General features: G+C 47.6%; 1 protein-coding gene across 2 annotated transcripts in view; it reads right to left on the bottom strand.

Moving 5' to 3' along the window:
- Positions 1-1528: 1528 nt before the first annotated feature.
- Positions 1529-16373, bottom strand: part of NEK9 (NIMA related kinase 9) — a 34616-nt gene continuing 19771 nt past the window's right edge. Inside the window, exons 12-22 of one of the 2 annotated variants that reach the window (XM_074955965.1) lie at positions 16152-16352; positions 15561-15607; positions 14022-14177; positions 13463-13571; positions 12572-12733; positions 11921-12091; positions 11638-11697; positions 9769-9959; positions 6063-6227; positions 4550-4762; positions 1529-4056 (exon numbers count right to left, since the gene is read on the bottom strand). In XM_074955965.1, coding sequence (XP_074812066.1) covers positions 3940-4056; positions 4550-4762; positions 6063-6227; positions 9769-9959; positions 11638-11697; positions 11921-12091; positions 12572-12733; positions 13463-13571; positions 14022-14177; positions 15561-15607; positions 16152-16352 — 1592 coding nt within the window. In that variant the 3' untranslated portion in view covers positions 1529-3939. Of the gene's footprint in view, positions 4063-4549; positions 4763-6062; positions 6228-9768; positions 9960-11637; positions 11698-11920; positions 12092-12571; positions 12734-13462; positions 13572-14021; positions 14178-15560; positions 15608-16151; positions 16353-16373 lie in introns of both variants that reach the window. The other variant, XM_074955963.1, reaches the window with a different exon arrangement.

Genomic DNA, 16373 nt, shown 5'->3' on the forward strand with positions numbered 1-16373 from the left:
TTTCTTCAAGGCACATGGTGGTCCTGCCCCAACTCAGCACAGCCTGGGGAAGATACACAGGGGCCAGACTGAACTAGGCTTAGTCAGAGGCTGGATATTTGGAAATAGTCCTTGACTGTGAGGTGTGGAATAGTCTCCCAAGGAAATAGGAGACCTCCTGTCCCCAAGATAAGTGGGCAAAGCTCCCTCCCTTGGGACACTATGGTAGTGCTCAAAAGCCCCAATTAGTGTTAAAGCTGCATAGTGCTGGGCACTGTGCAAGCACTGAAGAGCTTACAGCCTAGGAAGAAATATTAAAATCCAGAGACAGGGTCTGAAATGGGTTCAACATACATGCAGAGTGATCATGGAAGGCTGGGCACATGGCTTAGTAACTCCATTTCTGGTTTTATTATTATGGGATAGCAGTGAGGTCACAGGAAGGCTGGAGAGGAGTAAATAGCAAGAAAATGGGGAAGGGGGGGGGAGTGGAAATTCATCTGAACTGACAGATAAATTAATTTTTAAAATGAACTAAACATGAAACTAGTTTAAGAAAATCAGTATCGTAACCCCTGTGATGTGTTTATATTAAATCCAATTTTACATGATCCTCACCCTGTTCTCAGTGTGCCAAAGGCTGACGGTGTGAACAATGCTGATCTGCATCACAGAAGTCAGCAGGGGAAGTTGGTAGGCATAATGGGGCTCTTGGGAAGTTGTGGGAGGCAGTTTGGGATTGTGCGATAAACACATTCACGGCAAATTTCTGTGAAAAAGATGAGCAGTTTAAATAGTTAATGGTGACACTGAAGTTGTAGACCAAATTGTCTGCTGGGGTTACATCACTGAAGTCAATGGAATTATGCCAGGAGATAATTGGCTTGCCATCTTTATGTTTCAGAGTCAACAATGGGCAGTTCACTGCTCTTGTTGAGCTATCGTTTCAGTTTGTCTGCAGACTCAGGCAGGCATACAGATACCATTGAATACAGGAGACCCTGATTAAAACCTCAGAGTTTTTAATATTCTGTTTTTACAGCACCCAGCACAATGGGACCCTGATCCATGACTGATGCTCTTAGGTGCTGTGGTAATGCAAATAATCAATCAGAACTGGCAGCAGTGCTGCTTATTACAACTACTGAATAGGTGACTGTGGGAGACTTAACACTCTAGTAAAAGCTCTTCTAAGAGAACCAGGATTTTGTTCCTTTGGACCCCATCTCTTCCTGCTGCTCATACCCCACATGGCACCATTGGAGCTGTGGTAAAAATGGCATCATCAGGAAGAGAAGCAGCATCAAGAGACCAGGTGTCTCATGGAACACAGAGCCTCTTTTCATGTAGATGTCCCTAGTAAAGCAAAACTTGCCACTTTTTCACAGCAATGAACCTTCCCCTAAGCTGACTGCGTGCACACTTTCCCCACACCTCTTGGTGGAATGAAAACACAGGAGACCCTGCTCCAAGCCGAGATTCTGCCTGGAGGGGAGGTGGGAATATGCACAGAGTCAGGACACACCGGAGAATTAGTTTAAACATTTATTTAAACAAACTACAAACCACTCCACTCTTTAATCTTTCAAAGAAAGATAATGACAAACTAGTTATTCTGCCAGTGTCAGAGCAGGCATAAGTCGTGTTCCACTATAACAACTCAAGAGCAAAACTAGCAGGAGACTGACATATGGAGCTAGCAATGCAAAAAGGGGAGAAGTCAAAAGGGTTTTGAAACTGTTCAAAGGCACTTCTACCCACTTGCCCTTCACTTTCCAGCCAAAAACTGGGTTTAAACTGCTTTTCTGGTTGCACAGCTAGCTGGTGTGAAAATCAGTGGTCTGTAATAGGCACAACTTGGATAGCGTGAATCCTCTAAGGCACATATGAGGTTGTGGAGCACAGGACACCCTCTGCCAGGGATCTGAATCCTCTACTAGATCCAAGGGGAATCCAGTCTTCCCAGCTGTAGAGCATTGAGACAGGAGATAGCAGTGCACTGCAGGAGAGCAACTCCCATCAGCTTGGTGCTCGCTTATTGGACATGGCTTAGGCTTAGCACTTCACTCCTTCTCAAAGCCACTGCTGCAACATGACAGACTCCATCTCCACTGCAGCAAAAGAATTCTTATGCTGGGACTCCTAACCTGAGAACTGACTCCAATACATATGGGAGAAGAGAAGGCAGTGTCACCAACAGTAACCAAGCAACACTTGAACTTCTGGCATTCAAGACCCTACATTGGGGCTGTCTGTCTCCTTCCCGCTCTACAACAATAAGGACAGCCAGACTGAGGTCTAACTCTGCCCAGGGTGCTGCTCAGAACAGACTGCATTTGATTCAGCTCTAGTATACTACAGTGATAGGCACTAGAGAAGAACCTAAGAGAGCACCGATTCCAAGCAGGATGCTTTGGCATCTGTCCCCAGGTAGAGAATTTCATCAAGAAAGATGTTAGCACCCTTAAACAGTCCCCACAAGGGAAGAAAAGTCTAAGGCAGGTGAAATAGCTCTCATTGAAAGATTCAAGGCAAAACTAGAGACACACCGGTGATGGAGACAGTTTTAGGGATAATGAAATCACAACCCCACCCCATTGCATGGGAGGAGAAGACTCTGCTTCCTAGAAGCCCCACCTTGGGGAAGGGTGAGGGACTAGCTTCCCCCTAGAGGCCCTTCCCAACCCAAAAATCCACCCCAAGCCAATTTGTTAAACAAATTTAGAAAACTCTCTCATTCCCTACTAGGGATATGGGAAAGTTTCAAATGTCAGGCCACTTCAAGTTCCTTGGAAGAGAGAACCTTGTGCAGCTAGAGAAGGGGTGAGCTTTAGACTGAGGCCTAACCATCTACTGCCCTTGGGAAAGATGCCTTCTGTGTACACTGCAGGAGAGACCCATGCTGAGAGGACAGCTGTGCTCCCACTTTGTCAAAACAATGGAGGGGAAAAAAATACTGACGAGGCCCACACCAGCATTGAGACTGTGCCAGCTTACGGTGAGGGATAAGTAGAAACAAAGCCAGGAGCAGCAATGGACTCACTCTGAGAAACCAGACATGACAAGAGGAGCTCTGGCACCCAAAACTAGCTGAACAGATGGAGTAATGAGTGTGCCACAGCCTGAGATCCAGACACACCTTTTCTGGTTAGGAAGCAGCCAGTCTGAACTCAAGAACCCTATCTCAAGCAGTTCCCTCTGCAACAACTGGAAACTAAATCCAATTTTCCTTTTTGTGCAGTGCTTGGAGGGTGGAAAGCATTAGCTGAGTGCTAGGCCCTCAGAATAAAGCATTTAAACTTCATCTGTAGGACTAGGGCACACAGCTGTATGGACAAAGGCTGCATCTCAGGCCAGGGGCATGCTTTCTATCACCATCTCCCCACTGCCTCCAGAGTAAAACACATTCAAGGCTCTGTTTGCCCGTGAGCAGCATTGAGCTGTTCCACAGGCAGGGCCCTGTCCATTGTCATAATGGCTGGGAGCAGCTCAGAGTTCACTGCTCTAAAGTGAAGGTGGGGAGTTAGGGTTCAGCCAGCTTCCGTACTCAATGGTTCTCACTCTCTCACCTAGAGGTGCAGTGACTAATGCTGGGGTCCCAAGGGCAGCTCTTAGGAAGCAGTGAAACAAAAGGGCCACAAGCTGCTACTGGAGCCATCACCATGATGGGTCCAGGGTCGTCTTGCCTCAAGGGCAGGATTGATGGATGAGGTACAGAGAAGAGCTGCTGCTGCCATAATCACTGAGCTGACCATTGCCCAGAGCTCAGGACCCTACCCCTCTCAAAACTCACTCCTAGATCATATCTAAAGGAGGTGTCTCCCACCAAACGTACATGGGTGCTGCTCTGGAGCCTCCGCCCTCGCTCCTTATCAGTGAGTGACCTGAAGCCAGGAAAGCCGCTTTCTGCATTCAGTTAGTGTGTTGTGAAGTTGGATGGATCCCAGTAGGCTCAGGAGACTAGAGGCTGGAGCGGCATGAGTCCGTTCCCAAGAGACACCAGGAATCTGAATCCAAGTCAGTTTTTGGATCAGTTTCCATCTCTTCTTTGGCTGTCTGGGTTCCTTTGGAATGAGCCTGCAGCTGTCCAGACAAAACAGTCAGTCACTCCCAGAACTCAGCTGCTGGCTATACACAATTTACTGGCTACTCCAGATGCAAGTTTCTACCATCACGAAGAGAGCTACTATGGCAATCCCAGCCAGAGCACACTACATCTAACTGCTCCCCTCTTCTTGGGAAGGAGAAATACAAGTTGCTCAAAACCCCTTAGGCACTGAAGTGCCTGCCTCATGGCTGTATTGCTATTAAATTATTGCCATAGAGTAAATTAGAGTGTCTTTGCAGCTGACCAAGAGCAACAGGCACAAGGAATTTTTACCCTACACCTCTCTGCTCTGTCCCATCTCCTGCTGCCTGAAGAGATTTGAGTTTGATTAAAAGCTCTTCCTCTTCTCTCCCCCCGCCATCCAACCAGAACCAGGATCCAAGTTCTCTACTCCTGCACACACACCTTTCAAGGGGTGTGAGGGTTCTCAGCCTGAATGCCCCATCCAAGGGATGTCCTCACCTGCTGCATTCCCTCCGTCCCCCTGCAGAACCTCTGGAGCTGGGCACTGAGACGACTGGTTTCCTGCTGCAGCTTCTGTTGGTCAGCCAGACACTGTAACACCAACCCCTGCAGCCGCTCCACCTCAGTTTGCAAAGTGCTGCACACACAGGCTGCAGCTGGAGACGCTGCCTTTCCTTCCACACAGGGCAGGGCTGGAGCTGAACACATCCGCTGCAGAGAGAGACGGGGGAGTGAGTTTGTATGTGTGCGCAATGCATGAAACCTCCCAGGCCAGTGGCTGCCTGTGCCATGGTGAGAGAATGAGGATGGAAGATGGCACCACAGTTGCTGAAGTTGCAGATTTCCAAGCGCTAAGTGCTGGACCCTTGGGCAGCCAGGTCAACATGATATTAACCCTTATGTTATTCACTGCCAATTCCCCGGACCCCAAACTTGGACAGACCTTCCTCCCACTCCCTCTTTACAGCTATTGTCCCTACCTGCTTGTCACTTTGAGATCCTTGTTGATGCCTCCCCACCCCAGCCTGATTTCCCAGGTGAGTCAGGAATTAGCACCTCATCTAGGTATGGCAGCACTATAAACTCCTGTATAATTTCCTGCCCTATCCATGCTTCCCAGGTTCCTCCCTCCCACTGGAGTCTCCCAACATGGGGTTAATATTTCCCCAGATGTGTGAGCTGCATTTTTCCTAAGCAGGAACTCATTTTATTTCCTGCCCACATGTCTACTCTCTTTTGGATTTCTCTCTCCTCACTGGTATTCACAACTCCTCCCAAGTTAGCATCAACTGTGATCATCATGAACATGCCCTTTTCCACTCTCATCCAGACCATCAGTTAGCCTGACCCAATGGCCCCCACTAGACCTCCCCACAACTCAAACGTTGCCATTTATGTTCCCATCAGCTCCTACTCAACCAACATTCATTGTGGGAGATGTGGTCTGAAGGCAGGGGTCTCACACTCAAATGACCACGAGGGCCATATGAGGACTAGTGCATTGGCCCAAGGGCCGCGTCACTGACACCCCCACCTTTCTGCCCCTGCCCCCACTCCGCCCCTTTCATGAGGCCCCGCCCCTGCCCTTTCCCTGCCCCAATTCCAACCCCTTCCCCGAAGTCACTGCCTGCCTGCCCTGGCCCTGCGCTGCTCTGCTCCAGGAAGCAGCCAGAAACACGTCCCTGGGGGAGGAGGGGCACAGGGCTCCATGTGCTGCTCTTGCCACTCCTCCAGGTACCTCCTCCGAATCTCCCAATGGGAGCTGCGGGGGGCAGTGCCTGGAAGCGAGAGCAATGCACAGAGCCCTCTGCCACTCCCCCCCGGGGCCGCAGGGACATGGTTCCAGCCACTTCAGGGAGCAGCGTGGTGCTTGCGATGCCACAGGGTAGGCAGAGGGGCGGGGGGTCGCGCAGGAGGGGGGGCGCGGGCAGCTTGGCAGGCCTCCCGAAAGAACCTTGCGGGCCACATGCAACCCGCATGTTTGAGACCCCTGTCTTAAGGTATACGTTACCTGGGGCTCTGTCTTGGGCTTGTTGAATTCAGCAGAAGCATCAGAGGCCACTTTCAGTCCTTGAAGTTCCTGATAGGGAAGAGTCTCCTTTTCAGGCTCTGAAGAGTCTGTGCTCATAGGAAAGGGGCTGTCAGGCATGGGGATGAATTCAGCATTCTCCAGTTCCTGGACACACACACAAGCAGCATTGTGTCAGAGATTCCTCATGCTCCTAAACACCCTGCATCTCTTCAGCCAGGGCACCAGCACCCTCTTGTGGTGGAAAAGACTACTATGGCTTACAGGCTCCTCACACAGCAGACCCCTTGCTTGAAGTCAGACTAGCAGCGAGACACTCTCCTCCTAACAGTAGCCTGGCACTGGCACTAGGTCTCTCAGATCGTCACTGGGGTGAACTCCACACCATTTCCTGGTGTGGGCTGGTTGGCTGACAGGTCCCGTTTGTGTCACCATTTAGGTGTGCGACAATTCTCCAAAAAGGGCCATACTAATATACCCACCCTACACACACCCACACCATATATAACTTGAAAGCTTATTTTATGTATGTTTAGATGAGGCATAATATGGAGTAGTCAAGTGGTGCCGTAAGCCTGTAGACAAGGTGAAACAGTGGTAACTAAAAACAAAAAAAGTGTCATTTTCTGCACAGTTCCAGAAACACTGCAACAGGACCATGAGTACAGTTTTTACTGTTTAAGTTAATTTCAGCACCTTAGTGTGGTACTTATTGGTCAAAGCTACCAAACAACAATGTATTAAAAGATTTTTTTAGTTTCTCATGGGCAAGTATTTTTTTCAGAAATGAAGCTGTTTAGAATGTGGCAAAAAATGGTGAATATCAATATCAAAGTATCTTACAAGTGATAATAGTTTTCTATACTTTCAACTGAAATTTGCTGACCAGATCGGTCTCAGATTGAAGGTTTTGCACCAGCAGAAGCAGATTACGTGCCTACAGTTTGTGCTGCATAGTGGGTACATATAAATGTACATGAATTCCTAATGTAATGCTTCTCCATCTGTAAGCTATCGTACATATAATGTAGCATCTAGTCTGCCTGGTAGAAGGTTTTAATTTGTAACTGCCCATGCATGCAGTACTTGCATTTGAAATATTCTAGAAACTAGCTTTTTAATTCAGTGACGCTTATGTACAGGTCAGTGTTAGAGATGATAATACATAGCATCATAATATAAATATGCAAAAGCTATGGGAGAAAGAAGTGGCCTAATGAGAAGTAATGAAGACAAAGTTCATAAACAAGTCCTTGCCTCTGCACTGAAGGATGAAGAGCGTATTACAACTCTTAACAATGTCATCAACAATATGACAAACCCATTTGACCCTGAATCACATCCAGAGGAGTTTATCAACGTATTTGCTAGACTGCATGTAAAATCAGGTGTACAAGAGTCTACTGAAAACAGCAGACGTTGGTGAAGAACAAATAGAGAGACTTATGAGAGGGGCACTTGATTCTGATAGGACATATCTTCTTCAGCTCAGTCAAGAAATCTGGCATCAAAACATTTGCTGACATGGTCAAGACCACCAAATTTAAGTCAGGCAAAGGAGGGAAACTTGCAGTAGCTATCAGTCCTGAAATTATTTTCTGCAGAGCCCAGTCCTTAGCAAGATGCAGAGATGATGTTTCAATGGCAACTGTTCTTAGTCACCCAATAGGACCTATGCTGTGCCCCTCTTCCAGGCTGATGGAACTATGAGAAGAACAGATAAAACTGAATTAAGGGATCAGCTGGAAGCTCAATCTGAAAGACCCCATGAGCAAAGAGCATACAACAAAGAAGCCAGAGATGCCATGGCTCTCATACAACTGATGGCTGGAGACAAATTCTACGCATTCTATGAATTGCCTGCTGAGTATTTGAGGCAGGTGCTAAAAGAATTTGACAATGCTAATTCTGTAATCAAAGTCTTTTACAGATACGACAGGAACTTTGTGAAAACTGCAGACAGACAGTGCTGGACAGGATCTAAGGTTGGATGCAAGAAATACTAGGTGATTGGTGGATGCCCTGTGCCTCCATGGAAATGTTTCTAAATGTGATATCCAACAAGCAGTCACTTCTAAAATTTCTCTATGAATATAGGATTAAAAATGCACCTGAGTGTGTAGGAGCACACCCAACACAAACATTCCTTTTTGCTAGAGGCTTTTCTGATGGTGAAATAAGCAAAGTCCATCACCAGTAGAAGTTTTTGAAGTAGTCCAAGACTTATACAGTACTCAAGAAGACAACGACACAAGAATACTTTTGCATGCTGTATGTGCCAATATGGATTTTGGCTCTCTGTGTGTCAAAGTAACCATAATACGGTCACCTGATACACAAGTTTTGATCCTTGCTGTTCATTGCTTTCCAAAACTGGAACATATAGGTAACATGTAGGAACCATTACCATTACCAGCACAACTGACATATCTGTTCATGCAATTCTTCATATCTGTGCATGCAATTTGTGATGCATTCACCCTGACTTCGGCAACACACTTCCTGCTGTACACGTATTAACAGGATGTGACTCTATATCAGCCCTATTGAGTATTTAGAAAAAAACTGTGTTTCATGTCAAAACAAAGGTACCTTACCACTTCAGACATCTTGCCAAATTGGAAAAGAGTGACGGACAAGCTGCAATTTCTGCACCAAAGAAGTTGGTAGTGGTGCTGTCTGACCAGCACGAGAAAGAAAGAGATCTGTAGAGACCCGAATTGCTTACGCCTCAATCTAGCCATCAAAAAGGACGAGTCAGTGGCCAAACTCCCATCGTGTGAGGACAGTTTTGAAAAAAGCGATCAAGAGCATCTTGGCAAACAAATATTTGAATGCCTCCACAAATCGGTAAACCAGCTATTGGATCACTATTGCAATGTAGATGATGAACTACTGCCTGTACTCTTCAAGGGCCCAATAGCAGCTGAGCTTCTACAAGATCTTATCTGTGCCTGTACCAGTAGAGGTTGCTGCACAATCTACTGTGTCTGTAGTCAGAACAATCTTCCCTGCACAGAACTGTGTATAAGCTGAGGCAATGAAGACTGTTATCCCATGCACTCTTGACAGAGATCACAATGATGAACAAGATGATGACAATGTTGACTAGAGATGTTAACAGCGCTATTACATTTCAATGATACCTATAAAAAACGTGTTATTAGATTTTGCTTCACCCTTTAGATTGTTGTTGTGATGCTTTGGATCACAAAGAAATCAAATTTTATGTCTTGCAATAATACCTAGAGCGATTAAACTAACAAATGAATGCAAATATTTCAAAGTGGTCATTTTGGTGTCATTGTTTATCCCGTTTCTATGGTAATGGCACCACTTGACAGCTCCACATTGTACCACATCTTAAAGCAGACATGATAAACTTTCATATGATGTATGAGGTGTGTGGGGGTAGACAGGGTACATTAAATTGACCAAACCAGTGGTGTTAGCTGTGTGTCTAATTCCAGTACTACCACAGAACAAGGAGCGCAGAGAAATGCCAATCTGGTGAAGAGGGGGTCTCCTGTGCCCTCTGGTGGGGAAGAATAGAGGCTGCAGACAGTTTAGAGAAGCCTCTTGGAACTCCTCTTGCTGGGCTCTTTGAGGAAGAAGGGACAGCTTATTCTCCCTTAACCGTGATCCCAGATCCTGGGATTTTAGATAAATTCATGAGACAGTTTATTACCTTACGCAGCCAGCCAGGGCAGGAGCTGCTGTCGGCATTGCTGTCCCCCATGGCCTCTGTTGCACTGATCCAGCCCCCCATTCCACGATCTGCTTCCATGGTTCCCCGAAAGCCTCCACTTGGATCAGGGGTTTCAGATTCCCGTTCATTTTCCTCCTCCTCTCCTCCACCAGTTGTGGAGCTCTGAGCCACTGGCAGACAAGAGAAGCAGCAACCTTACACATTTCACTGGCTCTACCAGATCAGGGAATGCAGCAGGTGCTGGATCCCAGATGAGGCAGAGAAAAGAGAAGGGGAGATTATCCCCCTAAAAGCTACTTTAACTGCAGAAGCCTGAAGGTGAGTGTATTTACCTGGACTATGTCTCCTTCCAGCTATGTAATTCATAAAACACCATGCAACCCTCCCCAAAAGTGACCCTCTGCCACGCAATCTTGCTTCCTGGCCTCATCTCTCCCCACCCAAAAGTCCCTGTAGTGACCCCAAGATAGGTAACCACCTCCTCATCCATCAAGCTGCCTCCTGTTGCATAAAGGGACACGGATGACGAATGCTTGGACAGATCAGACAGAAGTGTTGACTGCTTTTCCCACCCACACAATCTCCTTGTCTTCATATCTGTAGCCACTCATCCAGTCCCACCACCTCCACAAGCATCCAGTCCAATCCTATCAGCCTGCCCTGCTTTCCTAACCCTCATAACACGCAGTCTGTTTGAAACTTAATGAGGTCATTGCCACTTTGGTGAGAGTTATTGAACCACTGGCACCCCAGGCTAAGCTAACAGGACACAGACCTCACAATGTCCAGCTCTCTTGCCAACAAGCCTCTGACCTTACCCTCCTTCCGTCCATCCAAAATGTTTCTGCCAAAAATGTATCCTCCAGCAGCTGCCACCATATCACCTCCCCACTCACCTCCCTCTATTGTTCTCCTCTTGCCTTCCACATCAAGTTCAAGCGTCTCATGTTAAAGGCCCCACACAGCTCAGCTCCTGCCTCCATCTCTTCCTACTCCTCTCCCACGCTGTTCAGATCCTTCCCCTTAGGCTTAGCCCTTCCTCATCTTGTGCACCAGCTGGCCTCCCTCTCTTTATTAAAAGCCCCTCGCATCCTTCTTTGAGGCCTTTCAAAGACAGAACTGAAACCCTGTGGCAGGACCAACTGCATCCACTCTCAGTGCACTTGTGCAAGGACCATGTCTGAAAAAATGCAGAGGCCTGAGCCAGTTGGACACAGATACCATAATTCACACCTAGATACCTCGGTGACTGGATAAGATAACAGAACCACCTTGCACAGACCCTGATCCTCCTTGTCTGTGCTCAATCTAACTCAAGCTGCAAGCCCCCTGCGGGGCAGGGACTTCAACACAGTATACAGATGATGTGTACATTTCTGGTGCTTGGTTCTTACATTTGCTATCTCCAGGGCCTCCTGCAAGGACCTGAGGTCTTTGCTCCTCAGAAATTTCAGCTGCTCTCGTTTTCTCAGATCTCACACTTCTAGGGGGTTTGACTGGGCTGAAACCTGGTTTGGTTTATAAGGACTGTTTTTGCTGGCACCTAAACAGACAACGTGTGTCACACTGTGCTAATTGAGGCAAGTAACCTCCTATCATCGTGCTCCTCACAGGTACAACAATATTGGAGTGGGAGGCAGTCAGCTGGCCCCAGTGGGGAAGGAGACCAGAAAGCCCAGTGCAGGCAGGAAGCAGTGAGGGTGGGATGGGTAATAACTGGCTCTGAAAGCCCTTTGAAATGACCCTGCACATGTCTGAAGCTTTCCAGTGTGCATCAAAGCTGCTGAGGCCCAGGAACCCCAGCTGTGGAGTGACCCACATGGCTTTTACCCAGGGCTGATTACTCACCTGTACCGATGGACAAGCCACTACTGTTGGATCGGATGGTTTTGGAATTCAGCACCTTTTCTATGGAAAGAAAGAATATCCTTTCGGTAAAGGGGCTCTCACAAAGATGGTTCAAATCAATACAGGACGAAACCAGTGTTCCAATACCGGGGCTGATGTGGACTCGCCAGCGAGTTCCCTCAGAATGATCTTGACCCTCCCTCCCAGTAAGCCTATGTTAGTGAGTAATGAGTTATCACAACAAATGTCCTTGGAACAGCCCCTGTCCCTGAATCACACTCACCAACAATGAGAATGGTGTGCCAGCCGCGGCAGGACAGATCTGGAACGTGATGCAGGGACCCAAAAATGGGCCGAGGCCATGAAGTACAAATATCAGAGCCATGAGCTCTCTCTGTCGGTGTCATTGCCAGACGTCCGTTCCCACCATTGCCCCAGGCAAAGATATGGTTATCTAGGAAAAAACTGAACCATCAGCCTGAACTTAGAAACACCTCATTACCCTTCCAGGGGCCCCACCAGCCTGGACTCATTACAGAGATCTCCCATAGCTACTCAGATTCAAGACAGACAGGGTATCTAGTCCACCTGCTACTAACCAGCCCTTGGAAGGCTAAAATTGTGTGTAGTGAAGTCTAGCAGCCAGTCTCCAGCCAACCACTTGGTACCCTATGGACAACATTAGCTAAAGCTTTGTGCTGCCCTGCCCCACTGATATGGCACCAATCTGGGAAAATTTCCCCGTTCCAGTCACGGCCTTTCAGAGCCTGACTGTGACAGGGCTAACTGCAAAGACTGCAGCCTTTCTGTGCTGCCCTGAATGGCAGAAGATTCAGGAAATGCTCCCATTGCTAGATGGGAGCCAAATGTCAAACTATTCTGCAGACCCAGCCCACAGGAGAAGTCCACTGCAGCCCCACAAATGCCCACTCACCGTCAGTAGCAGCTATGGTGAATTCATCTCCACATGAAACCCTGATCACCTGCTTACCCCCAAGGGGGCCTCCCAGCAGGTTAATTCCCAGATGCTTCTTATAGTCACCAACGCCCAGCTGTCCACACTTGTTGGAGCCGAAGGTCAGCAAGCGGCCCCGCTCTGAGAGGAAGAATGAGGAGAGTCATGGTAGGTACCCAAGACAGGAAGCAGCCATGCAGGCAGAGAGAATTACTAGCAACACCCCATGACCAAAAAGGACTTTGCTAAGAACTTGGTCATTCTGGAAGGGGGCTATTAGCCAGTGAGAATTGCTTCAACCCAAGAAAGTCCCCCAGCCACTCAAATCTCTCTTTGCTTCCTACCTTTGACTCTGGATCCCGTGACTCCTCCCAGTCCCTTAACTGAGATGCTCTGGCAGGGGGAACCAAGGTGCCTGATCAGGTTCTAATGCTGAACGTCAGCCTTCCCAAGGTATTATCCTTTCCATGCACAAGCCTCTCCTCCCTTTAGGAGGGCTGAACTGAGCTCTGATATTGCTGCTGCTGAACAATGTGAAATTCATGCCTGGTCCAGGAACTGACAGCCAGTGGCAAAGGGAGCTGAAACCCTATCTAAAACCTTCATTGACCAGGGGTCAGCACTCGGCTCGCAATCACTGGATGGGGCTTCATGCGCTTCTACTTTGCTCAGTGGAGCTGGAATGAAATGGAATAGAACTGATTTAAAAGGACCAGCACAAATGGTATCCTACTAACTCTGAACACAGCATACAAGCCAGTGACATGTACAATGAAAGCCTATCCCTGGGGACAACAACTAGCTCCTCTAACTGGGAGTGGGGAAGTGGAGCCATTCCCCACCACCACTTGCACTGTGAGTAGGTCTCACCATCTATGGAAGCTGTGTGCGTCTTTCCTGGGGCAATGGTGCGGATCTTGTAGAAGGAGAGCTGCTTGGCCAGAGTAAGGGAAGTTGTGTAGGGAACTTCATAGTAGGTCTGAAGGAAGAGACCAGACATAATCAGGTAAAGCCCAGAGCCAGCACCCCAGGGGCACACACATCATGCACATTCACCAGCCAAGATCTATCTATGCAGGTCTTGGGTAGAGGACAGTGCTGGGTCTGCCAGCCCTGCAAGAAGGCAGGTAATTCCTGCCAGGCTCAGATTCCACTTACGTTGTATGAGTGCCCCAGATGCAGCTAACATGCTGTTTTACCACCACAGAAGTGAACTGAACCCACTGGCAGATGTGAGGCTGGGGAATGATTTGCCTCTCATCATACTAGCAGGTGCCTTAGGATTTCCCTTCCCCCTGCAGTTCTGAGCTGGGATCCAGTGGATGGACGTATCCCATGTGATGGATTCCTTGCCATTGTTGGGGGACCTCTGCTTCCCCATCTTCTACGAAACCCTGGGAGCAGGCACAGGAGCACCAGATGCACTCACATCATGGTTGATGATCCCAGACGTGCATTGGTTCAGGCCCAGTTTGTTGAACTCGTTGAGTCCACATGCCAGCACTTTGCCAGTCTGGGTCAGCAGGAAAGTCCCATCACAGCCACACTGGACTGAGACAATGTTCAAGGTCTTTGGAACATCCACCTAGATTGAAAACACAAATGCCAGGAATCAAGTCCTGACAGCTACAGAGCAGAAGCCAAGGACCAAACCTAGAACACAGGAAATACCTGACTGGATCAAAGTGGTGGTCCATCTAGTCTAGGTCCTATCCCTGACAATGGCCAGTACAAGATGCTTCACATAAATGTGTAAGAATCTTCATAACAGAATAAACTACCCACAGGGAAGTTACGTCTTCCTGACAATTAGTTTGGTTTTATGACCTGAAGCCCATCCATACCAATGTATGATTCTATAGTGAATCCTACCAAGCTTGTGACCTTAATGGTATTTTGCATTAGTAACAGTTATTATTCCATAAGGGACGTCACTTCTTAAGCACTATCAGAATTTTGCTTTTACCCCCAAAGCATGTGTTTTTCTTCCTTCTGTATCTTCTTTACTATTTAATGTGAACATCTGACCCTTTACTGAATCAGAACAACAGACAGTGAGCGTAGGGGAAGTAAGAACAAGTGTAATGATCAAAATCAGGAGATTGTTTGCTTATCTACACAACATATTTTTGGTAAAGAAAAGATGGTGAGGAGTGATCTTTATAGTGAGTGGGGAAAAATGATCACAGTAAACACTTTAGCCATGCAAACTTGCTGGTTCCATGTGAGGTTCCAGAGTGCCTCACAGGTTTCTCTACTATTGACTAACCTACATAATTTTGTATAATCTGCAAAACTGAACCACCTCTGTTCATCCACCTGTTCTGATCGTTAATAAATACATCAAGCAACGCTTGGAGCCTCCAAGTAAACTTCTTGCCATGAAGAAAATTGATAAATTATCCTATCCTTGTTTTCCGTCTCTTAGCTGGTTTCTAACCCATGATAGAACTTCACCTCCCACTCCTTTTTGGGAGGGATTTTATATGGATTTCCAAATAATCTTTGACAAATTATATCAACTCATTTTCCTTTTGCCATTAGTTTGTGGAATGCCCAAAGAATTCCAGTAGGTTAGAGAAGCACAATTTTCCTCTGTAGATCTGGGGCATGGAATTTGGTGCTAATAGTTCAGGATGCTCCCCTCCTACAGGGCTTTCTTTGTCAAGTTCAGCACTTGCTATTATTTGTCTCTGCAAGGAGGTCTCAGAGCAGTGAAGTTGGAAGTCACAAGGCACGGGGAGCACCCTAGTTTAGCCATTTTGAGAGCTATATTTCCCATCTCAGACCGACTGATAACTGCCATTAGATCTAGGGCCAGTGATTGGTGAAGGGAATATGGAATCCTAAAGCTTTGCAGTGCCTTAGGAAAAACAAACTTAGGCAGCAAATTTTTGAAAACAGTGACTAATTTGGGCCCAGATTAATGCCCAAGAGGTGTTTCAGGAGGAGGCAGCTAGAGTTTTACCTTCTGAGGGGTGTAGTGATCCTCTTCAGAATCCAAACCCAGGCGCCCTGTGTCAGCAGAGAGACTATGGTGAGAAACAGTGATGTACGATCTTCCCATGGCTGAGAGGCTTGTCCCTGGGACATGCCCTTGACCTTCCCCAGTCCTAGCAGAATCCCCCAAAGCCAGGAGCCCTGCTTCTGGGAAAACAGTGCTCCTTTCCATTCACCAGGGTAACCCCTCCAAGGACAAAGTGCACTGCTCCAGTTCACAGGGAACTCTCTGTCCCAAAGGCGGAGTACCTATTCCTGGGGAAACCACCCTGCCTCCCAACTTCCTAGTAAAATCCCAAAGGTTCATTCCTCATCTCTCAATCTAAGTTGGAAAGAAACCCCCATGAACGACTAGGTGATTTTTGGCCTCCAAGGTGCCCTAGGCAGCCCTCATCCATTCTCTGCTTTATATAACTGCATCATAGCCACCATCCTGCCAGCTGTGAGCAAGAGTGGATGTGTTTCCATTCCCTCTCAGGGCCATACTATATCTGACCTCCCTAGGCCTCCAAAGCTTGGAACTGGTCCCAGAAAAAGGACACGGCATGACTGCACATACCATACTCCCCACAGCCCCACGAGTAGACCTCTCTGTTTCTGGTCAGAACAGCCACATGATTATCTCCACAGGAGACCTGCTCCACAGGGTTGCTGAGGAAGAAGTCCAGCTGCAGGGGGTCCAGGACTTCAGAGCCAAATGCCTTGTCAACACCCATGCAGCCATAATAGTCCGAGCCAAAGGCATACATCTGGCCTTCATCTGCATGGAAGATGGAGCAAA

The sequence above is a fragment of the Natator depressus genome, chromosome 6 (genome assembly GCF_965152275.1).
Source record: "Natator depressus isolate rNatDep1 chromosome 6, rNatDep2.hap1, whole genome shotgun sequence".
In the NCBI taxonomy this organism is placed as follows: Eukaryota; Metazoa; Chordata; order Testudines; family Cheloniidae; genus Natator; species Natator depressus.